We start from the raw sequence: 25190 nt of genomic DNA, 5'->3' as shown, positions 1-25190 counted from the left end.
CAGGGTCTGTCCCATTACCAAACTCAGGATCTGTCCCATTACCAAACTCAGGATCTGTCCCATTACCAAACTCAGGATCTGTCCCATTACCAAACTCAGGATCTGTCCCATTACCAAACTCAGGATCTGTCCCATTACCAAACTCAGGATCTGTCCCATTACCAAACTCAGGGTCTGTCCCACCACCAAACTCAGGGTCTGTCCCATTACCAAACTCAGGGTCTGTCCCATTACCAAACTCAGGGTCTGTCCCATTACCAAACTCAGGGTCTGTCCCATTACCAAACTCAGGATCTGTCCCATTACCAAACTCAGGGTCTGTCCCATTACCAAACTCAGGGTTTGTCCCACCACCAAACTCAGGGTCTGTCCCACTACCAAACTCAGGGTCTGTCCCATTACCAAACTCAGGGTCTGTCCCATTACCAAACTCAGGGTTTGTCCCACCACCAAACTCAGGATCTGTCCCACTACCAAACTCAGGGTCTGTCCCACCACCAAACTCAGGGTCTGTCCCACCACCAAACTCAGGGTCTGTCCAATTAGCAAACTCAGGATCTGTCCCATTACCAAACTCAGGATCTGTCCCATTACCAAACTCAGGGTCTGTCCCATTACCAAACTCAGGGTCTGTCCCATTACCAAACTCAGGATCTGTCCCATTACCAAACTCAGGGTCTGTCCCATTACCAAACTCAGGATCTGTCCCATTACCAAACTCAGGATCTGTCCCATTACCAAACTCAGGATCTGTCCCATTACCAAACTCAGGATCTGTCCCATTACCAAACTCAGGGTCTGTCCCACCACCAAACTCAGGGTCTGTCCCATTACCAAACTCAGGGTCTGTCCCATTACCAAACTCAGGGTCTGTCCCATTACCAAACTCAGGATCTGTCCCATTACCAAACTCAGGGTCTGTCCCATTACCAAACTCAGGATCTGTCCCACCACCAAACTCAGGGTCTGTCCCATTACCAAACTCAGGATCTGTCCCATTACCAAACTCAGGATCTGTCCCATTACCAAACTCAGGATCTGTCCCATTACCAAACTCAGGATCTGTCCCATTACCAAACTCAGGATCTGTCCCACCACCAAACTCAGGGTCTGTCCCATTACCAAACTCAGGGTCTGTCCCATTACCAAACTCAGGATCTGTCCCATTACCAAACTCAGGATCTGCCCCATTACCAAACTCAGGGTCTGTCCCATTACCAAACTCAGGATCTGTCCCATTACCAAACTCAGGGTCTGTCCCATTACCAAACTCAGGGTCTGTCCCATTACCAAACTCAGGGTCTGTCCCATTACCAAACTCAGGATCTGTCCCATTACCAAACTCAGGATCTGTCCCACCACCAAACTCAGGATCTGTCCCATTACCAAACTCAGGATCTGTCCCACCACCAAACTCAGGGTCTGTCCCACCACCAAACTCAGGATCTGTCCCATTACCAAACTCAGGGTCTGTCCCATTACCAAACTCAGGATCTGTCCCATTACCAAACTCAGGGTCTGTCCCATTACCAAACTCAGGATCTGTCCCATTACCAAACTCAGGGTCTGTCCCATTACCAAACTCAGGATCTGTCCCATTACCAAACTCAGGATCTGTCCCATTACCAAACTCAGGATCTGTCCCACTTTCGTCTTCTGAGTTTTGGACTGTCTGATATTTATGGCCAGAGTTCACTTTAATTTTTTTTGTGGTTGTGCTTAGTTTAAAAGGAACATTGTTTACAGCCCCTAGTTTTGGCCTCATCAATGTGGTAATATCTTCTCTACGTCTATCCTATCGAAACCCTTCATAATTTTGAAGACTTTTACCAGGTCACCCCTCTGCCTTCTCTTTTCTGGAGAAAAAGGCCCCTGCCTGTTCAATCTTTCCTGATAGTTCCAACCTCTCAGTTCTGGTTTGGTTCTTGTAAATCTTTCTTGCGCTTTCGCCAGTGCTTCTACGTCCAGTATCAAATATCCCGTCAGTCGCTCAGTGTGAACATGTAACGCGTGCAAGGTTTGTGTTTAATTTCACTCACAGAAGCAGGGCCCGGTTATTACAGCGATGTTGTCCAGAGCAATGTCACCAAATTCCGTTGAACCCTGGACCGCTTCAAAGATAATCTGTCAGCAAAAGAAACCGCAAGGGTCATTAATGGGAGAACATTTAAAACTCTCATTCTGGTGTTCATATCCTTCCATGGCCTCGCCCCCCTCCCTAGCTCTGTAACCTCCTCCAGCCCCGCAACCCTCCAATTCTGGCCTCTTGCGCATCTTTCGATTCCCATTGTCCCACCATTGGCGGCCATGTCTTCAGCTGCCTTGACCTCAAGCTCTGGAATTCCCTCCCTAAATCTCTCCCCCTCTCTCTCTCTCCCCTCCTTTAAGACGCCCCTTAAAATCTACCTCTTTGACCAAGGTTTTGGTCATCTGTCCCGACATCTCCTTCTATGGCTTTCTGTCAGTTTTTTTTTTGGGTTGTGCTCCTAGTGTCGGCTGTGGCTCAGTTGGCAGCACCCTTGCTTCTGAGTCATTGAAGGTTGTGGGGTCAAGTCCCACTCCAGATAAAGTTAGGCTGACACTCCAATGCAGTGCTGAGGGAGTGCTGCACTGTCGGAGATGCTGTCTTGCAGATGAGACATTAGACCGAGGCCCTGTCTGGTATTTCGGGTGGATGTAAAAGATCCCACGGCACTATTTCAAAGAAGAGCAGGGGAATTATCCCCAGTGTCCTGGCCAATACTTATCCCTCAACTAACATCACTAAAAACAGATTATCTAAGTCATTATCACACTGCTGTTTGTGGGAGCTTGCTGTGTGCAAATTGGCTGCCGCGTTTCCCACATTACAACTGTGACCACACTTCAAAAAGTACTTCATTGGCCGTAAAGCGCTTTGAGATGTCCGGTGGTCGTGAAAGGCGCTAAACAAATGCGAGTCTTTCTTTCTTTTTCCTGTGAAGCGCCTTGGGCCGTTTTGCGAAGTTAAAGGCGCTGGTTAAAGGTTGAGGCTCATGCTATTCAGAGTAGGCGCTACCCACCCCCTACACTAAACAGGAGCAGCCTACCCGAAGTGCGGCAGCCCTGAGACCGCTGTTACTTCCAATCGCGCATCCTTTAAGTGGCCAGGCTGGGGGTGGGGGGGGGAGGGGGGAAGCCCAGATGCAGTCCAAACCCCTGGCAAGGCCTGGTGCTGGTGGTAAAGGCCTGACACGTCAGCGGCAGGACTCACGGGGGGCCTCGACGATCGGGAGCTGCGGGCGGCCGATGGAGACCAGCTGCGAGAAGGCCCCAATTGAAAGGCGGGAAAACGTAAAAACTGTGGCCTTCTGCAAAACTTCGGCCAAACACTCCCTCAGGATTATTTAAATGTTTGTGATTGATACGGCTCGCGGTGTCTGCAGTATATTGTTATTAAACCTGCTGATGACAGGAGCATATAAAAGAAAGACTCGCATTTCTATAACGCCTTTCATGACCTCAGGACGTCCCAAAGCACTTTACAGCCAATGAAGTACTTTTATTGAGGCGTAGTCACTGTTGTAATGTGGGAAACGCAGCAGCCAATTTGCGCACAGCAAGCTCCCAACAAACAGCAATGTGATAATGACCAGACCATCTGTTTTAGTGAAGTTGGTCGAGGGGTAAATATTGGCCCCAGGACACCGGGCAGAACTTCTTCGAAATAGCGGCCCACCTTTTAATGCCCACCCGAGAGGTGGTTAAGCGTCTCCATAAATAATGTAAGGGACAGATAAGTTTGAAGTTATCAAGCAGTTTAAGTTGGGGGATGTGCACAGAACAAAGCAGTTAATAAAGCAGATCAGATCCTGGACTTTATAAATAGAGGCACAGAGTACAAAAGCCAGGAAGTTAGGCTAAACCGATATAAGACACTACTTCGTCCCCAGCTGGAGTACTGTGTCCAATTCTGTGACACTTTAGAAAGGACGTGAAAGCTTTGGGGAGGGTACAGAAGAGATTTACTAGAATGGTTCCAGGGGTGAGGGATGACAGTTACGCGGACAGACTGGAGAAGCTGGGGGTTGTTCTCCTTGGAGCAGAGAAGGCTAAGAGGAGATTTGATAGAGGCGTTCAAAATCATGAAGGGTTTAGATAGAGTAAATAAAGAGGCTGTTTCCAGTGGCTGAAGGGTCGATAACCAGAGGGCACCGATTTAAGGTGATTGGCAAAAGAACCAGAGGCGACATGAGGAAAAACTTTTTTAGGCAACGAGTGGTTAGGATTTGGAATGCACCGACTGATAGGGCGGTGGATACAGATTCAATAGTAGCCTTCAAAAGGGAATTGGATAAATACTCGAAGGGGAAAAAAATTGCAGGGATATGAGGAAAGAGCGGGGGAGTGGGACTAACCGGATTGCTCTTCGAAAGAGCCGGCGCAGACTCGAAGGGCCGAATGGCCTCCCTCTATGCTGTACTATTCTATGATTCTATGACTACAGGATACAAATATGCACGACTCAAGTAAAGGGGAGACGACAGTTTTGTTCTCTCACAGGGTGGAGGATGTGTGGAGCGGACTTGAAAAGGGAGTTAATTGACGATCTACTGACACCTACCGGCCCAACGAGGGAGGAGGCATTGCTGGATCTGGTTCTGGGGAATGAGGTGGGTCAAGTGGAGCAAGTGTCAGTAGGGGAATATTTAGGGAACAGTGATCATAGTATCATGAGGTTTAGATTAGCTATTGAAAAGGACAGGGAGCAATCTAGAGTAAAAATGCTTAACTGGGGGAAAAGCCAATTTCAGTGGGACGAGAACGGATCTGGCCCGGGCAAACTGGAATCAAAGATTGGCAGGCAAAACTGTAGTGGAACAATGGGCTGCCTTTAAAGAGGAAATAGTTCAGGTACATTCGCACTAGGGGGAAAGGCAGGGCAACTAAAGTCAGAGCTCCCTGGATGACGAAAGAGATAGAGAATATGATGAAGCAGAAAAAGAGGGCGTATGACAGATGTCAGGTTGCAAATACATCTGAGAATCAGGCTATATATAGAAAGGTCAGAGGAGAAGTGAAAAAGAAAATAAGAGGGGCAAAGAGAGGGTATGAGAATAGAATGGCAGCCAACATAAACGGTAATCCAAAAGTCTTCTATAGGCATATAAATAGTAAGAGGGTAGTAAGAGGAGGGGTGGGGCCGATTAGGGACCAAAAAAGAGACCTATGTGTGGAGGCAGAGGGTATGGCTGAGGTACTAAATGAGTACTTTGTATCTGTCTTCACCAAGGAAGAGGATGCTGCCATAGACATAGTGAAGGAGGAGGTAGTGGAGATAATTGATAGGACAAAAATTGATAAATAGGAGGTATTAGAAAGGCTGGCTGTACTTAAAGTAGATAAATCATCAGGAGTGGATGAGATGCATCCTAGGATGCTGAGGGAATTGAAGGAGGAAATCGCGGAGGTACTGGCCATAATATTCCAATCCTCTTTAGATATGGTCGGTTCTAGGACCACTGCTTTTCTTGATATATATTAATGACTTGGACGTGGGTGTACAGGGCACAATTTCAAAATTTGCAGATGACACAAAACTTGGAAGTACAGTGAACAGTGAGTAGGAGAGTGATAGACTTCAGGAAGACATAGACAGGCTGGTGAAATGGGCGGACACGTGGCAGATGCAATTTAATGCAGAAAAGTGTGAAGTGATACATTTTGGTAGAAAGAATGAGGAGAGGACATATAAACTAAATGGTACAATCCTGAAGGGGGTGCACAAACAGAGAGATCTGGGGGTATATGTGCACAAATTGTTGAAGGTGGCAGGGCAGGTTGAGAAAGCAGTTAAACAGGCTTATGGGATCCTGGGCTTCATGAATAGAGGTATAGAGTACAAAAGTGTGGAAGTTATGATGAGCCGGTATAAAACACTGGTTCGGCCCCAACTGGAGTACTGTGTCCAATTCTGGGCACCGCACTTTAGGCAGGATGTGAAGGCCTTAGAGAGGGTGCAGAAAAGATTTACGAGAATGATTCCAGGGATGAGGGACTTCAGTTAGGTGGATAGACTGGAGAAGCTGGGGTTGTTCTCCTTAGAGCAGAGAAGAGTGAGAGGAGATTTGATAGAGGTGTTCAAAATCATGAGGTGTCTGGACAGAGTAGATAGAGAGAAACTGTTCCCATTGGCGGGAGGGTCGAGAACCAGAGGACACAGATTTAAGGTGATTGGCAGAAGAACCAAAGGTGACGTAAAAAGAATTTTTTTTTACACAGCGAGTGGTGATGATCTGGAATGCGCTGCCTGAAAGGGCGGTGGAGGCAGACTCAATCGTGGCTTTCAAAAGGGAGTTGGATAAGTACCTGAAGGAAAAAAATTTGCAGGGCTACGGGGAAAGGGCGGGGGAGTGGGACTAGCTGCAGCGCTTTTGCAGAGAGTCGGCACGGGCTCGATGGGCTGAACAGCCTCCTTCCGTGCTGTAACCATTCGGTGATTCTATGATTCTATGAAGAGCTGGTTTGATACCTGCTGTGAGAGAGAGGCGGGGGTGTGGGGGGGGTGGGGGGGTGGTGGTGGGGGGGTTGATATGAAGGTTATAGAGATGTTAATAGCGCTGCTTGAGGTTTCTATTTCAGCTAGGTAATGAACTGCCTGCTCATTAAAGTAGATTAATGAGGAGCTGGATTCTGATGATAGAATCATTATTAGTGGGCTCTAGATGCAGCCAACAATTTGGGTCACTTCCTCTCCTCACTTTGTACCTTTTTATATAAGATGCTGCTAAGTACGGATTCAAAAATCTTCACTGATAGGGTTGCTAACCTTCCAGGAGTCTCCAGGAATTGAAGATTAATTTCCGGGACACACCCGGGAGAAAAGTCATAGGGGAGGACATTTAAAAAGATTTATGTGGTGTGGTTTTTTTTTACATTCTGCTCGAGCACTTTCGTTTATTTAATATACAGGAAACTTTCGTTTAACCGGAGGTTAAATGTCCGGAAAGCTCTATCCACCGGCAAAATTCAGGAGTCGGTTCAGATAAGTTTTTTTACTTCTCGTTGCTTTTTTTCTCCAGTCGTGGCTCTGCAAGGTCTAGCTGAAGCTGTTGCTTAGCTACAGAGACGCTTGCAAGCTACGCCGACTGTTTTGAAGCTGTTGCTAAGCAACAGGGTTTGTTGCTTCACACGGAGCTCAGAAGCTCCGTATGTTTTAACATTAGTGCTGGTTTTTCCGGCAGTTTTGATGGGACGGCAACAGCTCGGTCCCGTCGGTGCCGGATACCAGAAAGTTTCCTGTAGGTTGTTTTTTTGATGGGGAGAAAGGCTGTTTGATTGAGAGTCAAGAATCATCCAATCAGGTAGCGAAGAGCCTGCTGGCTTTCCGATTGGGCCGTGGGAAGGCGTGGCGCCGAGTGCATTGACCAATGGCGGGAGAGTTGGTGGGGGGCGGGGCAGTTGGAGGCGGGCAGTCACATGATGAAGCCTCCAGGAACACGTCCAGGAATAACCCTATTCGGTACATCAGGGAATGGTAGCATAGCCGTTATGTTGCTGGACTAGTAATCCAGCGAGGCCTGGACTAATGGTCCGCGAGAAATGAGTTCAAATCCCACCACGGCAGCTGGGGAAATTAAATTCTGTTAATTAAATAAATCTGGAATTAAAAAGCTAGTATCAGAAATGGTGACTATGTAACTAGTGGATTGTCATAAAAACCCAATATCCTTTAGGGAAGGAAATCTGCTGCCTTTACCTGGTCTGGCCTATATGTGGCTCCAAACCCACAGCAATGTGGTTGATGCTAAACTGTCCTCTGAAATGGCCTAGAGTTGTATCAAACTGCTAGGAAAAAACCCTCAAGGACAATTAGGGATGGGCAATAAATGCTTGTGATGCCCACATCCCAGGAACGAATTAAAAAAAAACTTGAAAGTGGTTTCTCACCCGAATGCTGGTGTACGTCTGCATCGGGACGGTGACCGCCCCCGATAGCCAGACGTAGCTCTGCGGCAAGGTCCGGTTCCACAGCAGCGTCTCGTGCGGACCGGCCCTGACCAGAACTCTGAGCATCCCCCCGTCATCAACCCATCCGTACATGTGGTACGAGAACTCGACACACACGTCCCAGCTGACGTTCAACGACGGGCTTTCCAAACGGATGAACTGATTGGGAACCAAGTTACTGGCTTCCTGGTAGATGTAGTAGCCTGTTTGAAAGAAGAAAGACAGATTTACATTTCTATAGAGCCTTTCATGACCTCAGGAAATCCCAAAGCGCCTTGCAGTCAATGTTGTAATGGTGTGGAGATGCCGGTGGTGGACAAATGGAAGAAGTCACACAACAGCAGGTTATAGTCCAACAGTTTTATTTGAAATCACAAGCTTTCGGAGCGCTGCTCCTTCGTCAGGTGAAGTGGAGAGATGCATAAAGACACAGATTATATAGTCAGAGAATAATGCCAGATGATTACAGGTAATCTTTCTAACTGCCATTTATCACACCTCGGCAGAGAGATAATCACAGCAATCAAAGGTGTGAATGGTGTCCAAACAGGTCAGTCAGGAAAACATTGCATCAAAGAACAATGAGGTGGGGTCACAAGGGGTAAAATGTTGCAGATGCTGGGGTCTGTATGAAAAACAAAAAACAGACAAAAAACATTTTCTTTGCTGGAAATCACAGCAGGTCCGGCCGCATCTGTGTAGATGCCGAGGTGTGATAAATGGCAGTTGGAAAGATTACCTGTAATTATCTGGCATTATTCTCTGACTATATAATCTGTGTCTATAGGCATCTCTCCACTTCACCTGATGAAGGAGCAGCGCTCCGAAAGCTTGTGATTTCAAATAAAACTGTTGGACTATAACTTGGTGTTGTGTGACTTCTTACAAATGTTGTAATGGAGGAAACGCAGCAACCAATTTGCGCACAGCAAGCTCCCACAAACATCAATGTGATAAGGACCAGATAATCTATTTTAGTGATGTTGATTGAGGGATAAATATTGGCCAGGACACTGGGGAGAACTCCCCCTGCTCTTCTTCGAAATAGTGGCCGGGGATCTTTTATGTCCACCTGAGAGAGCAGACGGGGCCTTGGTTTAACGTCTCGTGCGAAAGACGGCACCTCTGACAGTGCAGCACTCCCTCAGCACTGGCACTGGGAGCGTCGGCCTAGATTTTTGTGCTCAAGTCCCTGGAGTGGGACTTGAACCCACAACCTTCTGACTCGGAGGCGAGAGAGTGCGACCCACTGAGCCACGGCCGACACAAAATATTCGCCCAACGTGGTTCATGAACCCACGACCCTGAGCTTAAGAGTCTCATGCTCTACCGACTGAGCAAGCCAGGCCCTGAGAGGCTGCAGCTCAACTGAAAATAAATGGCGGGACACTCTCAAAGCACATCGCCACTCCTGCGAGCGGGCGGATTAGCGCACAGGCCCATCTCCGGTGGGGGAGAGGGGCTTAACCAAATACGGGATGCCTCGGTAAAATTCACCATAACTGCACAGGAGTACAGGAGCAAGGATGTCTTGCTGCAGTTGTACAGGGCCTTGGTGAGACCACACCTTGAGTATTGTGTGCAGTTTTGGTCGCCTTATCTGAGGAAGGATGTTCTTGCCATGGAAGGAGTGCAGCGAAGATTCACCAGGCTGATACCTGGGATGGCAGGAATGACGTATGAGGAGAGATTGGGTCGATTGGGCTTGTACTCGCTGGAGTTTAGAAGAATGAGAGGGGATCTTATTGAAACTTATAAAATTCTGACAGGACTGGGCAGACTAGATGCAGGAAGGATGTTCCCGATGGTCGGGGAGTCCAGAACCAGGGGTCACAGTCTAAGGATAAGGGGTAGGCCATTTAGGACAGAAATGAGGAGGAATTTCTTCACCCAGAGAGTGGTGAACCTGTGGAATTCTCTACCACAGAAGAGGCCAATTCATTAAATATATTCAAGAAGGAGTTGGATATATTTCTTAAGGCTAAAGGGATCAAGGGATATGGAGAGAAAGCAGGGACCGGGTGCTGAATTTGGATGATCAGCCATGATCACATTGAATGGCGGAGCAGGCTCGAGGGGCCGAATGGCCTACTCCTACTCCTATCTTCTATGTTTCTATGTCTATGCACACAGCCGCTGGAGCAGTGTAATATACGGCGACAATCCACAAACTCTGTTCCCGAGCCACTGACTCCATCCCTCTCCCTAACATCTGTCTGAGGCTGAAACTGCACTCTTCTTAACCTTGGTGTCATATTTGACCCTGAAATGAGCTTCCGACCACATATCCGCAGCATAACAAAGACCGCCTATTTCCACCTCCGTAACATCGCCTGTCTCCGCCCCTTGCCTCAGCTCATCCACTGCTGAAACCCTCATCCATGCCTTTGTTACCTCTAGACTTGACTATTCCAACGCACTCCTGGACGGCCTCCCACATTCCACCCTACGTAAACTCGAGGTCATCCAAAACTCGGCTGCCCGTGTCCTAACTCGCACCACGTCCCATTCGCCCATCACCCCTGTGCTCGCTGACCTACATTGGCTCCCGGTTAAGCGGCGCCTTGATTTCAAAATTCTCATCCTTGTTTTCAAATCCCTCCATGGCCTCGCCCCCTCCCTATCTCTGTAATCTCCTTCAACCCTACAACCGCCACCCCCCCCGAGATATCTGCACTCCTCTAATTCTGCCCTCTTGCGCATCCCTGATTATAATCGCTCAACCATTGGTGGCCGTGCCTTCTGTTGCCTGGGCCCTAAGCTCTGGAATTCCCTGCCTAAACCTTTCCGCTTTGCTACCTCGTTCTCCTCTTTTAAGATGCTCCTTAAAACCTCTTTGACCAAGCTTTTGGTCACCTGCCCTAATTTATCCTTACGTGGCTCAGGGTCAAATTTTTTGTCTTAAAATACTCCTGTGCAGCGCCTTGGGACGTTTTACTACGTTAAAGGCGCTATATAAATACAAGTTGTTGTTGTTGATATGAGTTGCGTTAATATTAATACATTGCGTAAACATTCTACAGAACTATTTCTTCTTGCATTTTACTGCAGGTTTGTGTTTTACAGGATGGGGGAGCGGGGAGTGGGGGGAAATTGTTGTGCAGGGAGTGCGGAAGGTAGCCCAGGGCGTACACGTTATTTTGAATGGGACGCGCAGCCCCTTAAAGGGGGCTGCGCACCCCAAAACTAAATTAAAGGGAACATTGGCCGTAAGGTACAGTTTCACTCTCATGCGAGTCGCTTGATACAACAGCCCCAGACCACGCTCGATCAGCTCCGATGGACTGGCCACATCGTCCGCATGCCCGATACGAGACTCCCAAAACAAGCGCTCTACTCGGAGCTCCGACACGGCAAGAGAGCCCCAGGTGGGCAGAGGAAACGCTTCAGGGACACCCTCAAAGCCTCCTTGAAAAAGTGCAACATCCCCACCGGCACCTGGGAATCCCTGGCCCAAGACCGCACAAAGTGGAGGAGAAGCATCCGGAAAGGCGCCGGAGTTTAGAAGAATGAAAGGGGATTCCATTGAAACTTATAAAATTCTAACAGGACTAGACAGTCTAGATGCAGGAAGGATGTTCCTGATGGCGGGGAGTCCAGAACCAGGGGTCACAGTCTAAGGATAAGGGGTAAGCCATTTAGGACTGAGATGAGGAGGAATTTCTTCACCCAGAGAGTGGTGAACCTGTGGAATTCTCTACCACAGAAGGCAGTTGAGGCCAATTCATTAAATATATTCAAGAAGGAGTTAGATATATTTCTTAAGGCTAAAGGGATCAAGGGATATGGGGAGAAAGCAGGGACAGGGTACTGAATTTGGATGATCAGCCATGATCTCATTGAATGGCGGAGCAGGCTCGAGGGGCCGAATGGCCTACTCCTGCTCCTATCTTCTATATTTCTATGTTTTATGAACACTTCGAGTCTCTTCGCCAGGAGCAAGCGGAAGCCAAGTGCAAACAGCGGAAGGAGCGCACGTCAACCCAAGCACCCCACCCACCCGCCCCCTTCAACCACCGTCTGCCCCGCCTGTGACAGAGACTGTCGGTCCCGCATTGGACTCATCAGTCACCTGAGAACTCATTTTTAGTGTGGAAGCAAGTCATCCTCGGTTCCGAGGGACTGCCTAAGAAGGAGAAGAAGACAACATCACTAAGTTACATCACCAGAATGATAGCCGGACTTCAAAGGTTAAGTTATGAGGAGAGATTACACAAATTAGGGTTGTATTCCCTAGAATTTAGAAGGTTAAGGAGTGATTTGATCGAAGTTTTCAAGATATTAAGGGGAACTGATAGAGAGAAACTATTTCCGCTGGTTGGGGAGTCTAGGACTAGGGGGCATAGTCTAAAGATTAGAGCCAGACCTTTCAGGAGTGAAATTAGGAAACACTTCTACACACAAAGGGTGGTAGAAGTTTGGAACTCTCTTCCGCAAACGGCAATTGATGCTGGATCAATTGTTATTGTTAAATCGGAGATTGATAACCTTTTGTTAACCAAAGGTATTAAGGGATATGGGCCAAAGGCGGGTAGATGGAGTTAGGTCACAGCTCAGCCATGACCTCATTGAATGGCAGAACAGTCTCGAGGGACTGAATTTCCTCCTCCTGTTCCTATGTTCCTATCGTACAGTGTCTCTCAGCTGGTTAAGTCATGTGATACAGCATCACTGCAGTGTCATGTGCTGTGATGTCACTGGTGTCACTTGGCGCACAATTACTGAGTCATGTGATACAGTATTGCTGCAGTAAGGGTCACATGGTGCAGTATCGCTAAAAGTCACATGGTTCAACAACAACAACTTGCATTTATATAGCACCTTTAACATAGTAAAACGTCCCAAGGTGCTTCACAGGAGCGATTATCAGACAAAATTTGACACCGAGCCACATAAGGAGGAATTAGGGCAGATGACCAAAAGCTTGGTCAAAGAGGTAGGTTTTAAGGAGCGTCTTAAAGGAGGAGAGAGGCGGAGAGGTTTAGGGCGGGAATTCCAGAGCTTGGGGCCCAGGCAGCTGAAGGCACGGCCGCCAATGGTGGAGCGATTAAAATCGGGGATGCTCAAGAGGCCAGAACTGGTGGAGCGCAGAGATCTCGGAGGGTTGCGGGGATGGAGGTGATTACGGAGATAGGGAGGGGGAGCGAGGCCAGGGAGGGATTTGAAAACAAGAGTGAGAATTTTAAAATCGAGGCGCCGCTTAACCGATACGGTATCGCTAAAGGTCACACGGTACAGTATCGCTCAGGGATATTGGGCGGATTCTACCCCCTGGTGCCACTGAAGCTGAGAGAGGATTGGTGCAGCCAGTTTACTGTGACTCACACCGCTATCCCTCCTTTGTGCTACTCATGCTCACTTTGCCACCTTCTTACCGTTCGTCTGCTCCTTGTCCCACGGTGCTGGGTAGTCATGGGAGGGACCAGTGTGTTCGGTGGGCGTCTCCCCGTTAGTCCTGATCCAATCTCCGCTGTCAGCATTGCATATCTGCACCCAGTCGCAGTAGGGCTTCAGGTTGTCGTTGAAGTCGCAACGCGTGATGTAATCTGCGGACGGTTAAATGACCCGGTTAATCTCGTTTCACAGAGCGAGCGCGATCCCAGGTCGACTTTGCTGATTTCACCTGGGGGGGGGGTGGGGGTGTGGCGGCCAATCTATTCATCTCAGCTCCCCATTGCTAGGGAGGGGCGGGGGGAAATCAGCCAGGGTTACCAGCCCTGATCACCGTCCAGTCGTGCAACGCTGTGTTGTGCGCATGTGCGTACATCAACAGGATTAGCCTCGGCATTGAGGCTCTCCGTGGTTGAATAGCCCACGAGCACTCATGGCCCAGTCTGACCTACCAAGCCTGACAGCTTGGGCAAAGGATTGGATTCAGGGATTCAAAGCTTTCAAAAGAGGGAAGAAAATCCATGGTGGCAGTGTGGTGTCCATTGGAATTCTTTGATTAGATTTCAGCCTGTAACTCACTCCCGGGTATCTGTTACTCTATATATAAACCACCCGAACCCCTCGATTAGATTCCAGCCTGTAACTCACTCCCGGGTATCTGTTACTCTAGATAAAAACCCCCCGAACCCCTCGATTAGATTTCAGCCTGTAACTCACTCCCGGGTATCTGTTATTCTATATATAAACCCCCCAAACCCCTCGATTAGATTCCAGCCTGTAACTCACTCCCGGGTATCTGTTATTCTATATATAAACCCCCCAAACCCCTCGATTAGATTCCAGCCTGTAACTCACTCCCGGGTATCTGTTACTCTAGATATAAACCCCCCGAACCCCTCGATTAGATTTCAGCCTGTAACTCACTCCCGGGTATCTGTTATTCTATATATAAACCCCCCCGAACCCCTCGATTAGATTCCAGCCTGTAACTCACTCCCGGGTATCTGTTATTCTATATATAAACCCCCCAAACCCCTCGATTAGATTCCAGCCTGTAACTCACTCCCGGGTATCTGTTATTCTGTATATAAATCCCCCCCGAACCCCTCGATTAGATTCCAGCCTGTAACTCACTCCCGGGTATCTGTTATTCTATATATAAACCACTCGAACCTCTCGATTAGATTCCAGCCTGTAACTCACTCCCGGGTATCTGTTATTCTATATATAAACCACCCGAACCCCTCGATTAGATTCCAGCCTGTAACTCACTCCCGGGTATCTGTTATTCTATATATAAACACCCCTTGATTAGATTCCAGCCTGTAACTCTCTCCTGGGTATCTGTTATTCTATATATAAACCACCCAAACCCCTCGATTAGATTCCAGCCTGTAACTCACTCCCGGGTATCTGTTATTCTATATATAAACCACCCAAACCCCTCCATTAGATCCCAGCCTGTGATTCACTCCCGGGTATCTGTTATTCAATATATAAATCATCTGATCCCTCGATTTGGCTCCAGCCAGTATCTTACTCCCGGGTATTCATTAAAGGAAGAAAGGCTTTGATTTATACAGCACCTTTCACCAGCTGAGGATGTCCTAAAGCACTTTACAACTAATGAAGTACTTTTTGGAGTGTAGCCACTGTTGTAATGTTGGAAACGCGGCAGCCTATTTGCGCACAGCAAGCTCCCACAAACAACAACGTGATAATGACCAGATAATCTGTTTTAGTGATGTTGGTTGAGGGATAAATATTGGCCCCAGGACACCGGGGAGAACTCAACAGCTCTTCTTCGAAATAGTGGCCGTGGGATCGTAACGAAGAAGGCATGCCAATGCCTGTTCTTCCTCAGGAGACTGAAGAAATTTGGAATGGCCCCCCAGATTCTCACCAACTTCTACTGGTGCACCATCGAGAGTATCCTGTCCGGCTGCATCACTACCTGGTATGGCAACTGCACCGCCACAGACCGCAAGGCTCTACAGATGGTGGTGAAAGCTGCACAACATACCATAGGAATTAAACTACCTGCTGTGCAGGATATCTACCCCGAGAGGTGCCGGGGGAAGGCCCTGAGAATCATTAGAGACATGAGCCACCCCAGCCACAACCTCTTCGCCCTGCTCCCGTCCGGTAAGAGATACCGAAGCGTACGGTCTCGTACCAGCAGGTTTCGAAACAGCTTCTACCCCCAGGCCATAAGACTCATGAACGATTAATTTATTATTATTTATTACTGTTGTTTTATTTATTATTACTGTATTTCTATTAGTATTTTTATCATTGTTATGCCATATTTATTCCAATGTTGAGAGGACTCGTAAAAATCAACATTTCATTGTGCAGTACACACGTTTGCTGCATATATGGCAAATAAAAAAAAAATTGAAAAAAAAAAAATGGATCTTTTACGTCCACCTGAGAGGGCAGACGGGGCCTCGGTTTAACGTCTCATCCGAAAGACGGCACCTCCGACAGTGCAGCATTCCCTCAGCACTGGCACTGGGAGTGTCAGTATTCTGCAGTTAATACTCAGGAATTTCTTGCAAGTCTTCTAGTTGTTCACCGGAATGGGATGCTTAAATGCCTCAGTGTCTCGATCGCACAACGCATTGAAATCTGGTGCACGCACATCGGATATTAGGTGGCCTTTCTGCGAACGTAATTGATTACTTCGTAATTGATTGTAACTGACGGGGAGCAGGGTCGAGTGACAAATCATCAGCGATTTCTAGGATTTTTTGAACGGTCATGAGGAGACTTAACGTATGAGCCGGTTGTACAAGGAAAGGATTGGAGCTGAGATAAAGATCAGCCATGACCTAATGGCATGGCGGAACAGGCTTGAGGGGCTGAGTGGCCTCGTCCTGTTCCTCTGACTGGCTGCAGTGGAATATGACAGACGGTGCTGTAGTGTGGACTGATTGGAAGGAGGAGAAGGAGACGTTCACCTATGTAGAACGAGAGAATGGACCGTACCTTTCGACGGCTCGTCAATGTTACACTCCAGAGGCCATGAGGGGCTGCGTAGAAACAGAATAAAGAAATCAGCTGGTTCTTCAACAGAACCTTAAGACCCAAGAAAATAGAATAAACTTCATCAACAACAACTTGCATTTATATAGCGCCTTTAACGTAGTAAAACATCCCCAAGGCTCTTCACAGGAGCAATTATCAGACACAAAATTGACACCGAGCCACGTAAGGAGATATTAGGACAGGTGACTAAAAGCTTGGTCAAAGAGGTAGGTTTTAAGAAGAGGCTTAAAGGAGGAGAGAGAAGTGGTGAGGCAGAAAGGTTTAGGGAGGGAATTCCAGAGCTTAGGGCCTTGATGGCTGAAGGCACGGCCGCCAATGGTGGGGCGAAGGAAGCGGGGAATGTACAAGAGGTCAGAATTGGAGGAGCGCAGAGATCTCGGAGGGTTGTAGGGCTGGAGGAGGTTACAGAGATAGGGAGGTGGGCGAGGCCATGGAGGGATTTGAACACAAGAGTGGGAATTGTAAAATGGAGGTGTTCAAGGACCAGGAGTCAATGTAAGCCAGCGAGAACAGATTGGAGAGAGAAACATTGGGCCAGAAATTCAGTTAGGCCCCGCCAGCTCGCTTGCGCCCAGAAGTTACCGCTGGGCGCGGAGCCACTCGCGCCCGTCGGATATTCAGTTTCAGCGCCCCAAGTCGAAGACGGCCGCTGTTCAAGGGTATGGCCGCCCCCGCTTGGGGCGCTGAAACTGAATTTCGGCGCGCTAGTTGCCGCAGCGCCACCCGCTGCGGAGCGGCAGGCTGCGGTACTGCAGGCCTTTCTCCCTCTCTTAAGGGGGAGGTGCCTGCAACAGCGAGATCGCCGCTCGCTAGTGCCGGCAAATGAGCCCGGCACCACGGAGAAGTGCCGGGCTCCCGGAAAACATCCGGCAATGCCGGTGGGGGGGGGGTGGTGGAGGAGGCCGGGGAAGGATGTGCGGGCAGGCGGCCGCCGAAAAAGCGGCCGGCCGCACCTCCACCTTAACTCGCCCCACTAAGGCTGCAGTACGGCCCCAGTCTCTGAACGTTGTTTGCGGCCGCTGCGGGAGAGGCGGCCGCTACTCAATATGGCGGTCGGGCTGGTATCGGGGTGGTAGCGGGGCACTGCGCCCGCCGATGACGTCATCGGCGGCGGCGCAGCGCTACTGGCTAACGCCGCCATTACCGCAGCGCTGAATATCGGCGCAACCTCATCAAGTGGCGCAAAAGCCCTCTTTGGGCGAAAACTGGGCGCAATGCCTACTGAATTTCTAGCCCTCTGTCTCATCAGTTCTGATGTAAGGTCATTGACCTGAAACGTTAACACTGATTCTCGCTCCACAGATGCTGCCTGACCTGTTGCGTGTTTACAGCATTCTTTGCTTTTAGACCAAATAATCTGTTTGTGGCTGAGGGAGGATTGCTGTCCAGGAGAACAGGACAGCTCTTCAAAGAGTGCCGCGGGACCGTAACCCTCCCCCTGGACCAGCAGATGGGGGGCCTTGCTTTAACCTCTGATCTGAAAGACATCTCCGACAGTGCAGCACTCCCTCAGCACCGCACTGGAGTGTCAGCTTAGGTTACGGGTTCAAGTTTCTGGAGTGTGACTACGAACCCACAGTCTGTGGAAGTTTGACGAAAGGCTGACAAAGAGGGATGCCTTCTCATTTGAGAATGGAAGATTGGTAAAGAACATGATCGGAGCCTTTCAGATCTTCAGTGACGAGGGTGTAGACGGGCAATCAAACATGAACTCTGATCAGAGGACCAGAGTGGGAAATAGACAAGCAGAAGCGATGTCAAGAATAAGGAAAGTCCATTGAATGTCTAACCAAGCCCTAGTCAAGAATGAGGAAAGTCCATTGAACGTCTAAACAAGCCCTAGTCAAGAATGAGGAAAGTCCATTGAATGTCTAACTAAGCCTTAGTCAAGAATGCGGAATGTCCATTGAATGTCTAACTAAGCCTTAGTCAAGAATGCGGAAAGTCCATTGAATGTCTAACTAAGCCTTAGTCAAGAATGCGGAATGTCCATTGAATGTCTAACTAAGCCTTAGTCAAGAATGCGGAATGTCCATTGAATGTCTAACTAAGCCTTAGTCAAGAATGCGGAATGTCCATTGAATGTCTAACTAAGCCTTAGTCAAGAATGCGGAAAGTCCATTGAATGTCTAACTAAGCCTTAGTCAAGAATGCGGAAAGTCCATTGAAAGTCTAACTAAGCCTTAGTCAAGAATGCGGAAAGTCCATTGAATGTCTAACTAAGCCTTAGTCAAGAATTCGGAATGTCCATTGAATGTCTAACTAAGCCTTAGTCAAGAATACGGAATGTCCATTGAATGTCTAACTAAGCCTTAGTCAAGAATGCGGAAAGTCTATTGAATGTCTAACTAAGCCTTAGTCAAGAATGCGGAATGTCCATTGAATGTCTAACTAAGCCTTAGTCAAGAATGCGGAATGTCCATTGAATGTCTAACTAAGCCTTAGTCAAGAATGCGGAATGTCCATTGAATGTCTAACTAAGCCTTAGTCAAGAATGTGGAATGTCCATTGAATGTCTAACTAAGCCTTAGTCAAGTGAGGGATCAGAAGGGAAAGATGACCATACAGGGTAGTTGATTTGAAGTGCCAGCTTAGCGCCTTTAAAGTGGGCTGTTAAAGACAAGGATAGATAAGGATACCCCGCGCGACACTTGAATAGGCCCTGAATTTCCTCAGACGTTCTGCCACCACGCTGCCGTAACGTCACCAGTGGGAGTGCGGCAGGGACCCCGTTTACACGGGCAAAACCCGGGCTGCTGCCACAGAGAAAGGCCGGCAGAGAGTCCGCGGACATTCAGGGTCTGTGGCTCCCGTGGAACGGAAGCGGCCGATGTCGAACAGCGCCGGATTGTGTGGTCGGATTTGTCTCGTGGACCTTTCTCTTCATCACCTTATGGGAGACGGGTGTGTTGTCGGTAGTGTCCGTGTGGGCCAGGTTGTAGTTGGGTCATGTGTAGTGAACCCAGGTGTACCTGAGGAAATGATTTCAAATACATTATGACAGTGGCAGTAACAACAGTTCCATCTTTGAAGCCTTGTTCGACTGCAAAAACTATTTTCTATTGCTTGCAACAGTTACAGGTCAACCTGTTTCTTCCCCCACCTTTCATAGAACGACATACAGCACTGAAACAGGCCATTCAGCCCAACTGGTTCATGCCGGTGTTTATGCCCCACACGAGCCTCCTCCCACCCCTCTTCATAGAAACATAGAAACATAGAAGATAGGAGCAGGAGTAGGCCATTCGGCCCCTCGAGCCTGCTCCGCCATTCAATGAGATCATGGCTGATCATCCAAATTCAGTACCCTGTCCCTGCTTTCTCTCCATATCCCTTGACCCCTTTAGCCTTAAGAAATATATCCAACTCCTTCTTGAATATATTTAATGAATTGGTCTCTACTGCCTTCTTTGGTAGAGAATTCCACAGGTTCACCACTCTCTGGGTGAAGAAATTCCTCCTCATTTCTGTCCTAAATGGCTTACCCCTTATCCTTAGACTGTGACCCCTGGTTCTGGACTCCCCGACCATCAGGAACATCCTTCCAGCATCTAGTCTGTCCAGTCCTGTTAGAATTTTATAAGTTTTGATGAGATCCCCTCTCATTCTTCTAAACTCCAGCGAGTACAAGCCCAATCGACCCAATCTCTCCTCATACGTCATTCCTGCCATCCCAGGTATCAGCCTGGTGAATCTTCGCTGCACTCCTTCCATGGCAAGAACACCCTTCCTCAGATAAGGCGACCAAAACTGCACACAATACTCAAGATGTGGTCTCACCAAGGCCCTGTACAACTGCAGCAAGACATCCTTGTTCCTGTACTCAAACCCTCTCGCTACGAAGGCCAACATACCATTTGCCTTCTTAACCTCCTGCTGCACCTGCATGCTTACCTTCAGCGACTGGTGCACAAGGACGCCCAGGTCTCGTTGCACTTCCCCTTCTCCCAATCTATTGCCATTCAGATAATAATCTGCCTTCCTGTTTTTGACACCAAAGTGGATAACCTCGCATTTATCCACGTTATATTGCATCTGCCATGTTTTTGCCCAATCAGCCAACCTGTCCAAATCATCCTGGAGTTTCTTGGCATCCTCCTCACAGCACACTCGCCCACCCAGCTTTGTGTCGTCTGCAAACTTGGAGATATTACATCTAGTTCCCTCGTCCAGATCATTAATATATATTGTGAATAGCTGGGGTCCTAGCACCGATCCCTGCGGTACCCCACTAGTCACTGCCTGCCACTCGGAAAAAGAGCCGTTTATTCCAACTCTTTGCTTCCTGTCTGCCAACCAGTTCTCTATCCAAGTCAATACCTTGCCCCCAATCCCATGTGCCTTAATTTTACACGCTAATCTCTTATGCGGGACCTTATCGAAAGCCTTTTGAAAGTCCAAATACACCACATCCACTGGTTCTCCCTTATCTATTTTACCAGTTACATCCTCAAAAAATTCCAGTAGATTAGTCAAGCACGATTTACCTTTTGTAAATCCATGTTGACTTTGTCCGATCCGGTCACTTTTTTCCAAGTGCTCTGCCATTACATCCTTTATAATGGACTCTAGCATTTTCCACACTACTGATGTCAGGCTTACCGGTCTGTAATTCCCCGTTTTCTCTCTACCACCCTTTTTGAACAGTGGGGTAACATTAGCTACCTGCCAATCCATGGGTACTGTTCCAGAGTCTATCGAATTTTGGAAGATGACCAGCAATGCATCTACTATTTCTAGGGCCACTTCCTTAAGTACCCTAGGATGTAGATTATCAGGCCCTGGGGATTTATCGGCCTTCAATCCCATCAATTTCCCTAACACCATTTGCCTACAAATACTGATTTCTATCAGTTCCTCCCTTTCATTAGACCCTATATTCCCCGACATCTTTGGGAGGTTATTTGTGTCCTCCTTTGTGAAGACAGAACCAAAGTATGTATTTAATTGGTCTGCCATTTCTTTGTTCCCCATTATAAATTCCCCTGATTCTGACTTCTACACTTGACTTCACCAATCTTTTTCTCTTCACATATCTATAAAAGCTTTTAGTCAGTTTTTATGTTCCCTGAAAGCTTACTCTCATAGTCTATTTTCCCCCTCTTAATTAATCCCTTTGTCCTCCTTTGTTGAATCCTAAACTGCTCCCAATCCTCAGGTTTACTGCTTTTTCTGGCCAATTTATATGTCCTCTCCTTGGATCTTATACTATCCCTAATTTCCCTTGTTAGCCACGGTTGAGTCACCTTTTTTGTTTTATTTTTATGCCAAACTGGGATGAACAGATTCTGTAGTTCATCCATGCGGTCTTTGAATGTTTGCCATTGCCTATCCACCGTCAACCCTTTGAGTGACATTCCCCAATCAATCCTACCCAACTCGCACCTCATACCATCATAGTCTCCTTTATTTAAATTCAGGACCCTAGTCTCTGAGTCAACTATTTCACTCTCCACCTTAATGAAGAATTCTATCATATTATGATCGCTCCGACCCAAGGGGCCTCGCACAACAAGATTGCTAATTAATCCTTTCTCTTTACATAATACCCAGTCTAAGATGGCCTGATCTCTGGTTGGTTCCTCGACATATTGGTCCAGGAAACCATCCCGTATACACTCCAGGAATTCCTCCTCCACAGTATTGTTACTAATTTGGTTAGCCCAATCTATATGTAGATTAAAGTCACCCATGATAACTGCTGTGCCCTTATTGCACGCTTCTCTAATTTCCCATTTAATGCCATCCCCGACTTCTGCATTACTGTTTGGAGGTTTATATACCACTCCCACTAACGTTTTCTGCCCCTTGGTATTTCTCAGTTCTACCCATACAGATTCCACATCATCAGAGCTAATATCCTTCCTTTCAATTGTGTTAATCCCCTCTTTAACCAGCAATGCTACCCCACCTCGCTTTCCTTTTTGCCTATCTTTCCTGAATATCAAATACCCCTGGATGTTGAGTTCCCAGCCTTGGCCACCCTGGAGCCATGTTTCCGTAATCCCACTCATATCATATTCGTTTACCTCTATTTGCGCAGCTAATTCATCCACCTTATTACAAATGCTCCTTGCATTAAGACACAAAGCCTTCAGGCTTGTTTTTTTAACGCTCTTAGATCTTTTAGAATTATTATTTACTGTGGCCATGTTTGATTTAAACCCTTGGGGCTAGAAATTCAGTGGGCTTTGCGCCCAGTTACCGCCCAAATAGGGTTTCTGCGCCAGTGTAAGAGGTGCGCTGATATTCAGCGCTGCGGTAATGGTGGCGGTAGCCGGTAGCGCTGCGCCGACACCGATGACTTCATCGGTGTGCGCAGTGCCCCGGTTCCGCCCTGCTTCCGGCCCAAACCCCATATTTAGTTGCGGCCGCCTCTTCTGCAGCGGCCGCAAACAGCGATTGAAAAACGGGGCCGTACTGCTGCGCTACTGGGGCGCTTTAAGGTGGAGGTGCGGCCGGCCGCTTTTTCGGCGGCCGCCTGCCCGCACCTCCTTCCCTGGCCTCCTCCACCCCCCCCCCCGCGGCATTGCCGGCTGCTTTCCGTGAGCCCGGCACTTCTCCGTGGTGCCGGGCTCATTTGCCGGCACAATCCAGCGGCGATCTCGCTGTTGCAGGCACCTCCCCCTTAAGAGAAGGAGGAGGCCTGCAGTACCGCAGCCTGCCGCTCCGCAGCGGGTGGCGCAGCGGGGCCTACAGCGCAGAAATTCAGTTTCAGCGCCCCAAACGGGGGTGGGCACACCCTGGAATAGTGCCCGGTTCTGACTTGGGGCGCAAAAGCCGAATATCTGACGGGCGCACCTGGCTCCGCGCGCAGCGCTAACTTTTGGGCGTTAGCCTGCTGGCGGGCCTTAACTGAATTTCTAGGCCTTGATTTCTCTGCCTGCCACTTTTGTTTTTCTCCTTCCTGTCTTTTGCTTTTATCCTTGTTTCCCTTTCCTCTGTCTCCTCGCTCAGGTTCCCAACCCCCTGCCAGTTTAGTTTAAACCCTCCCCCAGAGCATTAGCAAACACTCCCCCTAGGAGATCGGTCCCGGTTCTGCCCAGGTGCAAACTGTCCGTTTTGTACTGGTCCCGCCTCCCCCAGAACCGGTTCCAATGTCCCAGGAATTTGAATCCCTCCCCCTTGCACCATTCCTCTAGCCACGTATTCATCTGAAATATCCTTCTATTTCTACTCTGACTAGCACGTGGCACTGGTAGCAATCCTGAGATTACTACCTTTGAGGTCCTATTTTTAAATTTACCTCCTAACTCCCTATATTCAGCTTTTAGGACCTCATCCCGGTTTTTACCTATATCGTCGGTACCTATATGCACCACGACAACTGGCTGTTCGCCCTCCCCCTCCAAAATGTTCTGCAGCCGCTCTGAGACATCTCATATGATCAGCATATCCTTCTACAGAAAACTTTCTGGTATCCGACACTGACGGGACCGAGTTGGTGCCGTTAGATCAAAACTGCCGTATAAACCAGCGCTAATGTTGAAACTTACGGAGATTTTCAGCTCCGTGTGAATCAACAAACCCTGTTGCTTAGCAACAGCTTCAAAACAGTTGGCTGCAGCTGCAAGCGTCTCTAGCTGAAGCTGTTGCTATAGCTACAGACCTTGCAGAGCCTGACTGGGGAAAAAAAAAGCAATGAGAAGTAAAAAAACGTATAGAAAACGGCTCCTCAATTTTGCCAGTAGATAGAGCTTTCCGGACTTTTAACCTCCGGTTAAACAAAAGTTTCCTGTATTCCTTTCTCCCTCATGTGCTTATCCAGTTTCCCCTTAAATGCATCTATACTATTCGCCTCAACCGTTCCCTGTGGTGGCGAGTTCCACATTCTCACCACTCTCTGGGTAAAGAAGTTTCTCCTGACTTTGCTATTGGATTTCTTAGTGACTATCTTAAATTGATGGCCCCTAGTTCTGGTCCCCCCCACATGCGGAAACATCTTCTCTACGTCTACCCTATCGAACTCCTTCATAATTTTAAAGACCTCTATCAGGTCGCCCCTCAGCCTCCTCTTCTGTCTGACTACGCCTCTGTGAAGCGCCTTGGGATATTTTTTCTGTGTTAAGGGTGCTCTAGAAGTGCACGGCGTTGCTCTTGTTGTTACGTAGAGTTACATAGAATGTACAACACAGAAACAGGCCATTCGGCCCAACAGGCCTATGCTGGTGTTTATGCTCCACACGAACCTCCTCCTAACTGAATTCATTTTTAATGTATTGAAGAGCAGTTTTCGATGGACAGGTTGTCTGTACTTTGGCGGGCCCACACAGTCTGACTGGAATTAGCCTAACTACTCAACATTTTTCAAAGGTAACAAATTGGCCTCAGCCGTGCGAATGCCATTTACATCTGGTATGCCTGGTATCCCGAAAATACAGCCCATAGTGTGATTCCTGGGATCGCTGTGCTCGCATTGTTAATTGTGAGTATTCATTGTTGGAAGATAAAGAGGTAATGGTTGTCTTAGTTACGCTAAATTTCAGGGTAAACTGAATTGTGAAGTGTGGTCGCTGATGTAATGTGGGAAACGCGGCAGCCAATTTGGGCACAGCAAGCTCCCATAAACAGCAATGTAATAATGACCAGATCATCTGTTTATTTTTATGTTGTTTGAAGGATAAATATTGGTTCTAGGACACCGGGGAGAACGCCCCCCTGATCTTCTTCGAAATAGTGGCCATGGGATCTTTTACGTCCACCCGAGAGAGCGGACGGGGCCTCGGTTTAACGTCTCATCAGAACGACGGCACCTCCGACAGTGCGGCGCTCCCTCGGTA

At 48.1% G+C, this 25190-nt stretch overlaps 1 protein-coding gene across 1 annotated transcript in view; it reads right to left on the bottom strand.

The window, feature by feature from the left end:
- The window catches only part of LOC147090597 (zonadhesin-like), a 202780-nt gene that overhangs the window by 129371 nt on the left and 48219 nt on the right, over positions 1 to 25190 (bottom strand). Inside the window, exons 14-18 of the mRNA XM_085977363.1 lie at positions 19301 to 19382; positions 16351 to 16394; positions 13344 to 13514; positions 7909 to 8171; positions 2040 to 2124 (exon numbers count right to left, since the gene is read on the bottom strand). Coding sequence (XP_085833489.1) covers positions 2040 to 2124; positions 7909 to 8171; positions 13344 to 13514; positions 16351 to 16394; positions 19301 to 19382 — 645 coding nt within the window. The remainder of the gene's footprint in view (positions 1 to 2039; positions 2125 to 7908; positions 8172 to 13343; positions 13515 to 16350; positions 16395 to 19300; positions 19383 to 25190) is intronic.

The sequence above is a fragment of the Somniosus microcephalus genome, unplaced genomic scaffold, assembly GCF_052327205.1.
Source record: "Somniosus microcephalus isolate GS21.2 unplaced genomic scaffold, FLI_Smic_1.0 unresolved_chr4, whole genome shotgun sequence".
Classification (NCBI taxonomy): domain Eukaryota; kingdom Metazoa; phylum Chordata; class Chondrichthyes; order Squaliformes; family Somniosidae; genus Somniosus; species Somniosus microcephalus.
This window is presented reverse-complemented; position numbering and strand designations above follow the sequence as displayed.